We start from the raw sequence: 14567 nt of genomic DNA on the forward strand, positions 1-14567 counted from the left end.
TCTGCGTTCTTTCCCCCCTCTGGTTCCTCACTCTTTAGGGGCTAGGACTTCTGGGAGTCACTCCTGGGCTAAGAACCACAGTCCCACTCTAAAAATTATACTTTTCTGGTCCACATTGCATCCTGGCAATGAAGAAAAGAATCCAAGATATGCAGGGTGGGCCACTGTTAGATTCTTGCTCTGCTCTGAGTATATATTCTTCCCCATTAATTAACAAAACCAATAGACTTAGTCTCTGTGAAAGGCTTTTTCTGCTATGTAAAGGCAAATTCTAGTTGCCTCTTCATTTTCACTTCTGTGCTTTAGTGCTAGCAAGTGGAAGATTTATGTAAGTAAGGTCTGCCTTACCCAATTCTGCTAGTTCAGTAAAGCTATGGGGAAAGGCAGAGGGGTAGACTTCACTCCACTCCTCATCAGTAAAGTTCAAGTTTCCAGGGCTTTTTGCAAGATAACTGCAATAAATCAGGCTGTGAACCTTGGAGTTTGAGTTAGACCATTTGACTTAACCAGGGGCAAGTCTTGCCCCATCCCTCTTCTGGCTGGCTGGATCTCAAACCAACAACACAACAGGCTTACAGGGCTGTGAAAGTTGGAAGTGAGGTAGAGGGGCAAGAGAAGTTGTGACTCGACTGAAATCTGAAACTATATTTCCTGAGTGTAATCAGTTTCCACATCATACAAACTGGGTCTTCGGATCTGACTGAGATATTTTTCCACTTTTTTTTTTCTTTTTAAGACAATGACAATGTAGTGTGGATAAAGGGTTGAATTCAATGAATGGAGACCCATTATTGGATTATCACCAGCAATAAAGCTGGCTTCTCTTCACTGCCTTTGCCATGTGAAAAAATTTTTAAATGTCCCCAAGTTTGTTAAACTTTTATGAAACGTTCATGTGGGAAGGCCTCATATGGGTTTTTCCTTGGGAAAGATGAACTTCTCTGGCTATCTCCTTATTGTTACTCTCTCAGGGTGAGATGCAGCTCACATCTGTCTAATGTCAGCCAAGATTTAATTGGCATTTCTGACTAGTAATCACAATCAACCCCTCACCCTGGAGCAGTGGAACAAGATCTGGGCAGGTCATGCCTGTGGCTTGACCTCAACCAGGATTATACCTGGGGTCTCTGTGGGCCAGGAGCCCTCAGGTTTTAACAGGAAAGTTAGTAGGAACTCAGTAAGGGGGTCCTGTAGGACACCCCACCCCAGCCTCTTTCTACTTATATAACACATATAACACTTATATAACACATCTATAACATGTTGACTAGATTCAGAATAATGTCACTGCCTCGTAACTTTCCGACGTTCTAACTTCTGGGACCCGTGGGAAAGTAATAGTTGTAACTATAAAGGAAATCAACTCTTAATATTCATTGGAAGGACTGGTGCTGAAGTTGAAGCTCCAATACTTTGGCCACCTGATGCGAAGAGCTGACTCATTGGGAAAGACTCTGATACTGGAAAGGATAGAAGGCAGGAGGAGAAGGGGACAACAGAGGATGAGACGGTTGGATGGCATCACTGACTCAATGGACATGAGTATGAGCAAACTCAGGGAGATAGTGAAGGACAGGGAAGCCTGGCATGCTGCAGTTCACAGCGTTGCAAAGAGTCGGACGTGACTTAGCAACTGAACAACAGCAATGTAAGGTCAGGATTTAGGACTGGTTGCTGAGTCATTCAATGTCTCTTCTCTCTGAATTGTCTCCACTGTTTTTTCATAGCCACAGAGGGATCTGGCTGCTCTCATGTAGAAATAAGATAAACAACTAGATTTTGTTCCCCAGGAGAATACGTCGATGAGCATGGCCACTGCCAGATCTGCGAAGCCTCGTGTATCCAGTGCCGAGGACCAACCCAGGAAGACTGCACAGGCTGCCCTGTCACGAGGTGAGTGACCTTTCTCAGTAGCTCCTGGGGTTGCAAGCTCATGAGAGGCAGGATGGAGAGAAGAGGTACTTACCACCTGGAGGCACCCCTTGAGCATACGAAAAAAAGAATCAGATTCCTTCCCCTGACATAGAAAACCACTGTGGTCTGGCCACAGCTCACTTCTGTTGCATCCTCTTGCCATGGTACCCCATAACCACCATAAGAATAGGTTCCCTGGACACTAGATAAGCCTTCTTATCAATGAAGGTGGTGATGGCTTTGATGCCTAGAATCTCATCCCTTTCTGCACACCCATCCTGCAACCATCATCTCCGTCTGCTGATAAAATATCTACTCACATTTCTAGAGTCAATTCAAGGGCGAACTGTTCTATGAAAGCATTTGTTACCTCTTTCCAATATTAAACCTCACCTTTATGTCCCCTATACTCTGTACAAACTTCCATAATTGCACTTGTGACATTTTAAGACACTGATTCACAAATCTATTTGTTAGACTGTAAGCCCCTTAAAATACTCATCTTTGTACCTCCATTATCTATCACAGTGCTAAGAAAATAGGCACTCAGTCAATGTTTGGTAACTGAACGAATGAGGAAATAGCAAATCTCTGAATGGGACAAGCATCTTTGCTAATCACTGAGAATCTCTAGTGAAGAGAGTTGGGAGCACACTGTATTTTTTAATCAATATTCCTCTATTAATAAATTCTAGTATGTAATATTTGTTGGTCTCATCACTGCTCTGATAAATGCAAAGGAAGCAGGGTCTCTCCCAAGATCAATATAATGAGGCTGCTCCAGTGGCAAGTAAATCTCTAGCATGGACATCCCCTCTGCCATGCACAAGAGTTATTTCTTCTTCTTTTCCAATTTGGATTCCTTTTATTTCTTTTTCTGCTCTGATTGCTGTGGCCAAAATTTCCAAAACTATGTTGAATAGTAATGGTGAAAGTGGGCACCCTTGTCTTGTTCCTGACTTTAGAGGAAATGCTTTCAATTTTTCACCATTGAGGATAATGTTTGCTGTGGGTTTGTCATATATAGCTTTTATTATGTTGAGGTATGTTCCTTCTATTCCTGCTTTCTGGAGAGCTTTTATCATAAATGGATGTTAAATTTTGTCAAAGGCTTTCTCTGCATCTATTGAGATAATCATATGACTTTTATTTTTCAATTTGTTAATGTGGTGTATTACATTGATTGATTTGTGGATATTGAAGAATCCTTGCATCCCTGGGATAAAGCCCACTTGGTCATGGTGTATGATCTTTTTAATTTGTTACTGGATTCTGATTGCTAGAATTTTGTTAAGGATTTTTGCATCTATGTTCATCAGTGATATTGGCCTGTAGTTTTCTTTTTTTGTGGGATCTTTGTCAGGTTTTGGTATTAGGGTGATGTTGGCCTCATAGAATGAGTTTGGAAGTTTACATGATCCTCTACATAGAAAACCCTAAAGAATCCACCAGCAAATTCCTAGAACTAATCAATGAATATAGTAAAGTTGCAGGATATAAAATCAACACACAGAAATCCCTTGCATTCCTATACACTAATAATGAGAAAACAGAGAAATTAAGGAAACAATTCCATTCACCATTGCAATGAAAAGAATAAAATACTTAGGAATATATCTACCTAAAGAAACTAAAGACCTATATATAGAAAACTATAAAACACTGGTCAAAGAAATCAAAGAGGACACTAATAGATGGAGAAATATACCATGTTCATGGATTGGAAGAATCAATATAGTGAAAATGAGTATAATACCCAAAGCAATTTATAGATTCAATGCAATGCCTATTAAGCTACCAACGGTATTCTTCACAGAGCTAGAACAAATAATTTCACAATTTGTATGGAAATACAAAAAACCTTGAATAGGCAAAGCAATCTTGAGAAAGAAGAATGGAACTGGAGGAATCAACCTGCCTGACTTCAGGCTCTACTACAAAGCCACAGTCATCAAGACAGTATGGTACTGGCACAAAGACAGAAATATAGATCAATGAAACAAAATAGAAAGCCCAGAGATAAATCCACGCACATATGGACACCTTATCTTTGACAAAGGAGGCAAGAATATACAATGGATTAAAGACAGTCTCTTCAACAAGTGGTGCTGGGAAAACTGGTCAACCACTTGTAAAAGAATGAAACTAGAACACTTTCTAACACCATGCACAAAAATAAACTCAAAATGGATTAAAGATCTAAACGTAAGACCAGAAACTATAAAACTCCTAGAGGTGAACATAGGCAAAACACTCTCTGACATACATCACAGCAGGATCCTCTATGACCCACCTCCCAGAATATTGGAAATAAAAGCAAAAATAAACCAAATGGGACCTAATTAAACTTAAAAGCTTCTGCACAACAAAGGAAAGTATAAGCAAAGTGAAAAGATAGCCTTCAGAATGGGAGAAAATAATAGCAAATGAAGCAACTGACAAACAACTAATCTCAAAAATATACAAGCAACTCCTACAGCTCAATTCCAGAAAAATAAATGACCCAATCAAAAAATGGGCCAAAGAACTAAATAGACATTTCTCCAAAGAAGACATACAGATGGCTAACAAACACATGAAAAGATGCTCAACATCACTCATTATCAGAGAAATGCAAATCAAAACCACTATGAGGTACCATTTCACACCAGTCAGAATGGCTGCGATCCAAAAGTCTACAAGCAATGAATGCTGGAGAGGGTGTGGAGAAAAGGGAACCCTCTTACACTGTTGGTGGGAATGCAAACTAGTACAGCCACTGTGGAGAACAGTGTGGAGATTCCTTTAAAACCTGGAAATAGAACTGCCTTATGATCCAGCAATCCCACTGCTGGGCATACACACTAAGGAAACCAGAATGGAAAGAGACACGTGTACCCCAATGTTCACTGCAACACTGTTTATAATAGCCAGGACATGGAAGCAACCTAGATGTCCATCAGCAGATGAATGGATAAGAAAGCTGTGGTACATATACACAATGGAGTATTACTCAGCCATTAAAAAGAATACATTTGAATCAGTTCTAATGAGGTGGATGAAACTGGAGCCTATTATACAGAGTGAAGTAAGCCAGAAAGAAAAACACCATTACACTATACTAACGCATATATATGGAATTTAAAAAGATGGTAACAATAACCCTGTGTACGAGACAGCAAAAGAGACACTGATGTATAGAACAGTCTTTTGGACTCTGTGGGAGAGGGAGAGGGTGGGATGATTTGGAGAATGGCATTGAAACATGTATAATATCATATGTGAAACGAGTTGCCAGTCCAGGTTCAATGCATGATACTGGATGCTTGGGGCTGGTGCACTGGGATGATTCAGAGGGATGGTATGGGGAGGGAGGAGGGTTCAGGATGGGGAACACATGTATACCTGTGGTGGATTCATTTTGACATATGGCAAAACCAATACAATATTGTAAAGTTAAAAAATAAAATAAAATAAAAATTAAAATTAAAAAAAAGTTATTTCATCTAATTCTTTATCTGGACTCTAATACCCTGAGCATAAACTGTTGTGTATTTGTCTCTTTATTCTCTAGTGATCAGCACACAGTAATAAATCAATAAATATATGTTTTACCAAACCTGATAAAGTATATAACTAACATCATGAGCTTGGCTCTCCAATTAACTCCCTCAGAAAGAAGAAAAGAAAGAGGGAGGGAGGGAGGGAGGGAGGGAGGGAAAGAAGGAGAGAGGGAGGGAGGAAAAGAAAGAAAAGGGGGAGAAAGAAAGAAAGAAAGGAGGGAAGGAGGTAAAGAAGGAAACAAAAGAAGTGTCTTACTAGGAATTCTTAATGCTGTGATAACATTTTCTAAATGTCTCTTTAAGATACCTATGACTCTTGAATTTGTGTTAAGTCAGCTTTGAGGCATATTATTAGACACAGACACCATTTTGAAAATACATTCTGTTTCTCCTGTTTCTCCTTTAAGTCCTCACCATATCAACAATCAAACCCTACACCATGTTTGAACATCTTTGAACTAAGGGAACTTGTTAGTATTTGTTTAATAAGGCAGCTACCATCATCCAGTGTACACTGCAGAAGTCATGACTGTCCCAGGCTCACCAGGAGTGAAAAAAAGTTCAACTACCATCAATGGCCATTTTTAAAAGTCTAAGCTCATTGGTACAAGATCAGAGGTCTCCTCGGCCATGTGGATAGTCTGGCTTCAGCAGCCCATGGTTTAGCTTTTGAAGACAGAAAAGCAAGTGTGTAGATCTCAGAAACTATTTTGAAAAATATAGTCATTGACTTGTTTGTTCTCAAAAGGGCAGCAAGGTATTTTCTTTAGGTGTTCTCCAAAGTATTTCCTTTACTGGAATCAGGTCTATTCAAGGCAATCTTCAGCACCTGCTTTATGTCCAGTTTTGAGTTAGGTGCAAACTCCATTTTTTTTTTAATAGGTGACTTGGGGGTGGTGGGTCAAAGTCAAGGGCTGATGCACTCAGGGACCAGAACACTGGGACAGCTTTTACACCCTAGGCCTGAAGCAAAACCTGTAGCCTTAGAAGAAAAGAGGCTTGATAGAAACTGGAGCTGGAGGGGACATAACCACTCCAGAAACATGCAAGGAGGAACCTAAGCTGTGGCTCCAGAAGGAATAATTACCATAACCTCTCTCCTCCCATCCTCAGATCTCCTGCTGGTGTTTCCTTTCTTTGTCTGAAACATCTGAATCCCAAAGGAAAACACCACCTACAAGTGAGGAAAGTGAGCTTAGGAATGCAGTCTCTAGTGGGCACTAGTAGGCACAGCAGGCCAGAGACTGGCAGAAAATGGACATGGGGTAGCAGTAAGGTGGGGCAAACGGGACAAACAGGACTAAAGGGCCCTCTGGGTTTCTTTCTAATCTTACGCTTTGGGAGGATCTCTAGTACTGACAGAATAAAGGTCATCCCTAAAGGAGTTTTTATCTGGGAAAGAAATGTTAACTTAGAGGTTTTCCTAATATGAGAGAGAAGAAAATCAGTGGGAATGTAGGTGAAATAAGATTGCGCATGTGCTGATAATTGGTGAAGCTGAAAGATGAGTACCTGAGTGGTGGTGGGGGTGGTGGTTTCTGTTATGTATTGTTTATTTTACATGTTTTAAGTTTTTCCATAATAAAAATTTTTTAAATCATTTAACTCTGAAGTTGTTTCACAGGAAATTGAAAAGCCCTTTCTTTATCTTCTAGTTTTCCCTTTGGTGGTGGTGGCAGTTTAGTCACTTGTTGAGTCTGACTTTTGTGACCCCAGGGACCATATACAGCCCACCAGGATCCTCTGTCCATGGGATTTCCCAGGCAAGAATACTGGACTGGGTTGCCATTACATTTTCTACAAACCTTTGGGTTTATTTTGCTCCTTCGAGATGATTTAAAACTTGGGGTACAGTCTTTGTCACGGCTATATAACATGTATCAGGTTGGCCAAAATGTTTGTCTGGGTTTTTCCATAATATTGTATGGAAAAATCCGAATGAACTTTCTGCCCAATTCAATCGCTCTATAATGTCATGGTCCTCACTGCCCAAGATAATTTCCCAACCCAGTCCTGAGGAATTGCAGAGCCCATGAACTAATTAAAAACACGTAAAAGTTTTCTGACCCACCCTCAAATGTTTTATTTGATCTGTTTCGAGAACTCGGGGGAAAAAACCCTTTTGTCAGATTTAATTCTGTTACAACATTACAATACAACATTACCAAGAAATTACAGTAAATACTCTTGTGACGGTTTTAGTTAGGCAAACCAACAGTCAACAGGGAGGTCCAGCTAACCCTAACTTGCATCTTTTCTGTTTCAGTTCACTTCTCTCTCTCTCTCTCTCTACACACACACACACTGGGGTCTCTGGAAAATTTAGTGCCAATGTTGAGAACTTCACCTCCAGCAGCTCTTCCAGCATTTGGTTTTACACCTTCTTCCTTTCCATGAGGCCTGTGGGACTCAGAATGGTTCACTGCTAATGAAAGGGCCAAGAGCATATGTGACCTGGGGACAGTAGGGCTTCCCCAAGTACAGATAAGCTTGCTTGAGTATCTCAGAAATACACAAACTGGATGACTGGTGTCCCAGAGATGGCTGGAGTTGGCTTTAAAGAAAATTTTCATCAGCCCCATGAAGCCCAGACTAAGATAATCTCTTTTCCTCCACTAGGGGAGATCTGTTGGTATCTGTGGGAATCTGTGTCACTTGAGATGGGACTTTTCTTCAAGTTCCTTAACAATTTTTCTTAAGGAAGTTGGGGTGGGGGAGTTTGCAGGAGATGATGTAATTCCGTCCTTCACTCAAACACAACTAGTTTCCTTATCATTCAATCTTTATAAAGAATTATGTTCTTACAAAAACTGCGTATGTCATGTGTGCTTTCTTCAAGGTAGGGATAGAGGGAGGTGGCTTAAAGCACAATTATTTGCTTAGGGCTGTCTTAAACTCAGGCTCTCAAGTAAATGCAGACAGCCCTTCCCCTACATCAACATGGCAGCACTACACACTTTGCTTCACTGCCACACCCACTCAAGTTTCTGAAAAGGTTCCAACCGTTGACAGTATTAGATCACTCTCTCAAGAGAAATAATTGCCCCCAAAACCAATCTGTCATCTCTTCCCACAACAAATAAAATGATGATGTGCTTTCCATCTTTTTCTTAATTTAGCAAGAAAATGAACCTTCACAAATAAACATGCCCCATTCTCCTTCTTAGTGAAGAACAGAGTAGTTCACTTGTTTAAAAACCTCAGAAAGCTCTTATATAGTTTTTTCATAAAGGGAGGTTTTTCTCATGTTTCTTTTTTTTTAACTAGCCACATCCAAATTATTCCTTGACAAATCCTCTAGCTCAGAGACCACAGCCAGGGTGGGGTCAGGATTTCCCAGCTAGCATTAGTGCCATCAGCTGAACGTCTGGCGTAAGAGCACAGGCTTCCCATTCCAGGTTGTGGTGCGGGAGATCTGTTCTGACGTGGACAGCCAGATGTGTGTGCGTGTCTTTTTTAGGGCTGGGACTCCACACACTGCAGTGGCCAAAAGTATTATTCACGCCATTGTGCTGGGTAGGGTGACCAGAACCTGAGGGGCTGAGGATCCAAGAACAAGGCGACCTTCTTGTGTGGTTGGCCTGAATTCCATTCTGTTTCCAAGCAGATGCAAATGACACAGACTTTCAGGGATGAGGTGGAAGATTGCAAGCAACACATACTCAGGATGCCTTGTCCCCACCCCAGTTTCCACCAAACCCAGGATTGAAATGCCAGTCCTCCATGTAGGGCTGATTCCAGCTATGGAAACAGAAGAAGTCTGACAAACCAATGCCACCCCAGGAATGAGCTGTGACATCATTCTGGGTGGAGAGAGGAAGAACCCCTAGCAGTGTTTGCAGGCCTTCAGCTCTCCCAGACATGGATACCAGCATCACGCCCCCCGGGGAGCACGTGTGTGCTACTACTCGGTCACCCTCAGGACTGACACAGTAACCACTGCTCTAAGGAAGATCTCTGAGACACTGGTTTGCACCACCTGTACGACTTAGGTAGGAGTCATTTAGCAAGTTCCACAGTAACCTAGACCACCAGTTTTTTGAGAAGTTTTCAAAGTAAATTCCCTAGACCAGCACCATGAGTACAATCCAAGAACTTGTCAAAAATGCAGATTCTTGGCTCTCTCCCCCAAGGCACGACTGAATCTGAAACTCTGGGGTTGGAGCTCCCCGGCTCACTTCATCCATTTACATTATTCATCCGACTTGCACTTAGACATTGTGTATTTTTTTCTGAGCAAAATCTTAGACACTGTGTATTTTTTTTTTTCTGAGCAAAATTCTTGGATACAATTTACTTCATCACATGGGATTACTTTGCAAGGGAAAGAAGAAAGAAAACTTTGAAAATATTAACCATGACATTATGATATATATATATACTGCATTGTATAAAACCAAAGGTTTTAGAAGCCCACATACTAACTTATCTGTGGTGCCCTTGTAGGTGATGGCAAACATGGTCAGAAAATAGAGACTGTGGTACCCTATACACCAGGAAACACTTGCAAAAATGACACCCCAAATCAGAGTTCATTGATTACTCGCCATATGTGTAGGTCAAGTTTATAAGTAGCACCTAAACTACAGGATGGTGCTTCTTCAAGAGCCCTTGGACTTGACGTTTCCTTGCAAAGTGTGGGCACACTGATAACTAAAGAAAGATACTTTCTCCAAAGCCTCTGGATTCAAAGACCACTAAAGTGCCTTGAAAGTTCAAAGACCCCCATCTCAGTGTTGACTGGGTTTGGCTAGAGCCTACCATGCAGGTTTAATCCCCAGGGCACTGGTTAATTTATTTGAAACCAGAATCAAGATTATATCCACAGCCGGTTCCTGGCATGCCTGCTGTTGGGTCCAAATCTTTGGCCAAGGATGGGTACGTGACTAATGCTCCCCATGTTCTAAGATGATCAGTCCCAGGCATCACCCTTGTTTCTGGAACAATGAAACCAAGTCTGTGCAGAAAAACACAAACACCACATGTTCTAATACTTAATGCCATCCCACAAAGCCACCCTTACAAACTAAACGTCTGCTTGCCTCTAGGGTTTTGGATGATGGCCGCTGTGTTTTGAACTGCTCCTTGGGCAAATTTGAATTCAGGAACCAATGTCATCCATGTCACTTCACCTGCCAAGAATGCCAAGGAGATGAGCCTTCCAACTGTACCTCCTGTGGAGTAGGTAAGGGGGTCTGGTTGCTCATTTCTTCCCCTTTCTTCAACTTGCTCTCCCACTGGACATTACTTTGTTTGACTCAGAAGCCTCATCTCTGGGGAAGAGGCAGGTGAGATTAGACAGCTGTTCATTAAAGAATGTGTACAACCTTGAAGTGTCTGCATATTGTCAGAACATAAGTTCACAATGCTAGAGACACAGACCTGCTTCCCCTGAGGAGGTGAGAGGGAAGCTAAGAGATGTTTTTCCAGAGAAGGAGAAAGTAAGGGCATGCAAACATGATGACAGGCACGAGCTAGACAGCAAAGCTAAGCTTCACTGAAGTGAAAGTGAAAAGCTAGGAAATTAAGACAGACACATTCAGTCTTCAGGAGAAACAGCCTAAGAGAGGCTGTGTCAGGGTCCCTGCAGCCCTGAGTGACGCCATTTAGAAGCTATCAGAGCCCTGTGGGATGGCAGGGTAATCTTTTCCAAACACAAATATGACCTTTACTGTCCCAGACCTTCACAATTCTAAAGTTTCTGCTGTCAATAAATTATATTCTATGATCACTCTGGTCCTCTGCAGTTTGACCCTTGACTACTCTCTAGCCTCCCTACATACTCTGTCCCCAAATTTGACTTCATGAGGGACTGATTTCTATTTTATATAATTAAATTTACTTATCTTTAATTGAAGGATAATTGCTTTACAATACTGTGTTGGTTTCTGCCAAACATCAGTATAAATCAGCCATAGGTATATCTATGTCCCCTCCCTCCTTGAACCTCCCTCCCAACTTCTTCCCCACTCTAGGTTGTTACAGAGCTCTGGTTCGAGTTCCCCGAGTCATACAACAAATTCCCACTGGCTATCTATTTTACATATGTTAATGAATATGTTTCCATGTTACTCTCTCCATTCATTCCACTTTCTCCTTCCTCCCACTCCCCATATCCATAAGTCTGTTCTCTATGTCTGAGTGTCCACTGCTGTCCTTCAAATAGGTTCAGGGACTGATTTATATTTTATTTGCCCTACACTTTAAAAATTTGAATGAAATTGGGAAATTAAAAAAATTTTTTCTCTTGAAAACCTGGAAGATTTGGCAACACTGTGTCTTCTGGTCCTCAAATGGTTGACTAGAGACCTCCAGGCTGCTCTCCATTTGCCATAGTCCCCACCCCTCCCAGCTATCTCACTGATCCTGAGGCTGTCAGTTACCATCATCACGACATTTACATGGTTTTACTGGTGGGAAAGAATTATTTAGCTTTATTCTTGCTTGTCATAAAACAAAGAAAAATGAAGAATAAATCAATAGTATCATGCATTTGCAGAAAAATGAGGGAAAACACATATCTTTGTGTAAATTAAAATGATTTCTTTGTGTTTGTAAACAAAGTATATCTGTTCAATTTTACCTCTACCCTGCTTATTCTGTTTCCTTCCTCACCTATAAGATGGTGATCGTGGCTGCCTCCTTTAGGATTATTATGAAAATGAAATGAGATAAAATAATAAAGCACTTAGAACAAGGTGAACTGCACAGGAAGCACACAAAAAATATTAATAATGATTATTATTACTACTACTGTTATTGTTTGTACCCACTTACTTCTATGGGTATTTCAGTCTCTAGCTGAGTTAGGTTTCTGTACAGCAGAAATTAAACACAACTTTTTTGTTTTTTTTAACATTTGTTAATATCACCACTGATCTCCTCAGAAAAGTTTTTGAGGACTGAAGAACTGTCAGGCTCAAAAGTGCATACAATGAACCCAACATTTAAATCAACTAGACTTCAATAAAACCTTTTTAAATGTATTGTGCCACTCTTGTGTATAAGTTACTCTACATCGGTGCCTTGGAAGATACAGTAAATGATAGCATGATACTCACATTCAAGTTAACAATCTAACAAACAGGTTTGTCCTCGTGTATTATAAAATGAGAAGATATTAGATAAAGACTGAATGAATGGCAGTAACCCTACCACATGTCACTAATTTCAGCTGTAGTGAGCAAAAGAGGCTTCCTGAAGAGGGGATGGTTGGGCAGATTCTGATTAGCAAGGTTTTCTGCCTGTTAAGAGTGCTATATCCCAAGTCCATGTATTAGGGCAGCTAATCCATGATGCAGTGCTACAGAAGATAGATGATGGAATGGATGCAGTTCTGTATCAAGAGGCTTTATTCAAAGGCTGAAATTCCTCTGTCTAGGGAGCCCCATCCACACACATAAGCCTCTCCCAACTCTTTGCAGAAACTTCACCTCTTGCTGAATTGTAACTTTGTTAAAGTTAGGTCTGAATCCTTTTGGAAAGGCAGAAGGCTAGCTCTATTGGTGAAAATTCACTCTAGACTCTCACCCCAGTTTATCCTCTACTAAACTGAACCCTAAGCTAAATTCTACCAATTATACAGTAGCTGCAGTAAGCAAAATGTTGAAGTAAACTTTATAAAGTTTACTTTCAGAGTCCTCAGCCTTTCCTTCTTCCTTCCCAGCAATCCTGTTCCCATCCTGCCTGCAACCTTCAACCTTCTTTACCTCTGGCAAACATCCAATGACTTCACATTGGTCCACCCTCCCTTCTAACAGAATCAGCTGCCAAGAAATACTCTGAAAACAATTAATTACTCTTCAGTATAAATGAAAGCCAACCTGAACCTCTCTGGGAGTTCTTTGCTTTTTAACTTTTGTCTCACATTGCCACATGAAAGGATTTGGCACCTAACAAAAATATCAGCCCTTCTACTATCAGAACCAACTTCTCCTACATATCATTACAGGAACTTAAATTCTGAGATTCTGGGCAAGTAGCCAAAATTTTATGTATGATATGCAAATCACTGAGGTATCCAAATTATCACCCAAGGCTAAGTGAGCTGCCATGCTGTCAAGCTATTAGAAATATGATCAAATCTTGGCATAATCCTGACCCAAGCAGGTGGGGAAAGCCTGCCATTTTTAAGGTGCCTAAGTGACTTCCTTTTGCACAGTCCATGTATTTTAAACAAGACCCTTTAAATCTCTGTCCTTTAAGCCCAAAGTATAATACCCAAAGGGGTTCAAATAACAAAGCCATATCTGAACAACCAAAATGGAATTGAATAACATTTCTTCTAATATCTGAAATCATCATCATTCATTTTTAAGATTTTTGATCCAGTTGGATATGTTTGAAAAACAGGAATGTTGATAAATATGAATTCACTCACTCATTCATTCAATCATTCAATAAATATATATTTAAAACTCATAACCATATGCCAAGCTGTTCCCAAGCCTCTGGATCCTGAGTTGACATCAAGGGAAGGTGTAGGGGGTGGACAGGAGGGTGGAGGATAGGGTGGGCTTGCCACTGTTGGCCTTCACATCTTACTACCTATGTGTGGGAAGGCTGGCACTCTGTAAAGCAGGATCTTTTCTCAATGAGTCATGGTGGACTGAAAAGAACACAGCTTGGAAAGTTGACCTTTGTGTGGTCTCTTGAGATTCCAGGTCCCACCAGATTAGGATTCTGTGCTCCAAACCTTGATCTGTAGCTGTAGAATCACCAAAGGCATGCTGCATCCTCCCAAACACTCCCTTCCTTTAGAGGATAATGTTCTTCCAGGTCGAACTTGGAAACTGCAAACACTTTTCTTTTTTAACTACCTCTTTGGAGGCTCTCTTTATATTCCTTGACCTATAAGGACCAGCAGACTTCTGGCATGAAAATGCCATCAGATAAAAAGGGCGCTTCAGAGTTCATAATTCAACGGTGTGGTTTTTAAATTGTATTTCAAATAGGACTTTAATTAAATAAGAAAATTACGTTAAATCTTTTTAAAGTGTCTAGCTTACAGGTTAAAGAAACACCTGATTGTTGGCAAATTTATGCGGTTCAATTTAATATTATTCTGACTTTTGGGTTTTGCACTTGTAACATGAGGTCAGCACTATCTTT

The 14567-nt window shown here is 40.7% G+C and overlaps 1 protein-coding gene across 4 annotated transcripts in view; it reads left to right on the forward strand.

Annotated features, from left to right (window-relative positions):
• Window positions 1-14567, forward strand: part of PCSK5 (proprotein convertase subtilisin/kexin type 5) — a 519845-nt gene that overhangs the window by 408628 nt on the left and 96650 nt on the right. For all 4 annotated transcript variants that reach the window (XM_070794669.1, XM_070794670.1, XM_019966083.2 and 1 more), the window contains exons 21-22: window positions 1791-1893; window positions 10505-10641. In XM_070794669.1, the coding sequence (XP_070650770.1) occupies window positions 1791-1893; window positions 10505-10641 (240 nt within the window). The remainder of the gene's footprint in view (window positions 1-1790; window positions 1894-10504; window positions 10642-14567) is intronic.

Source organism: Bos indicus, chromosome 8, assembly GCF_029378745.1.
Source record: "Bos indicus isolate NIAB-ARS_2022 breed Sahiwal x Tharparkar chromosome 8, NIAB-ARS_B.indTharparkar_mat_pri_1.0, whole genome shotgun sequence".
Lineage (NCBI taxonomy): Eukaryota > Metazoa > Chordata > Mammalia > Artiodactyla > Bovidae > Bos > Bos indicus.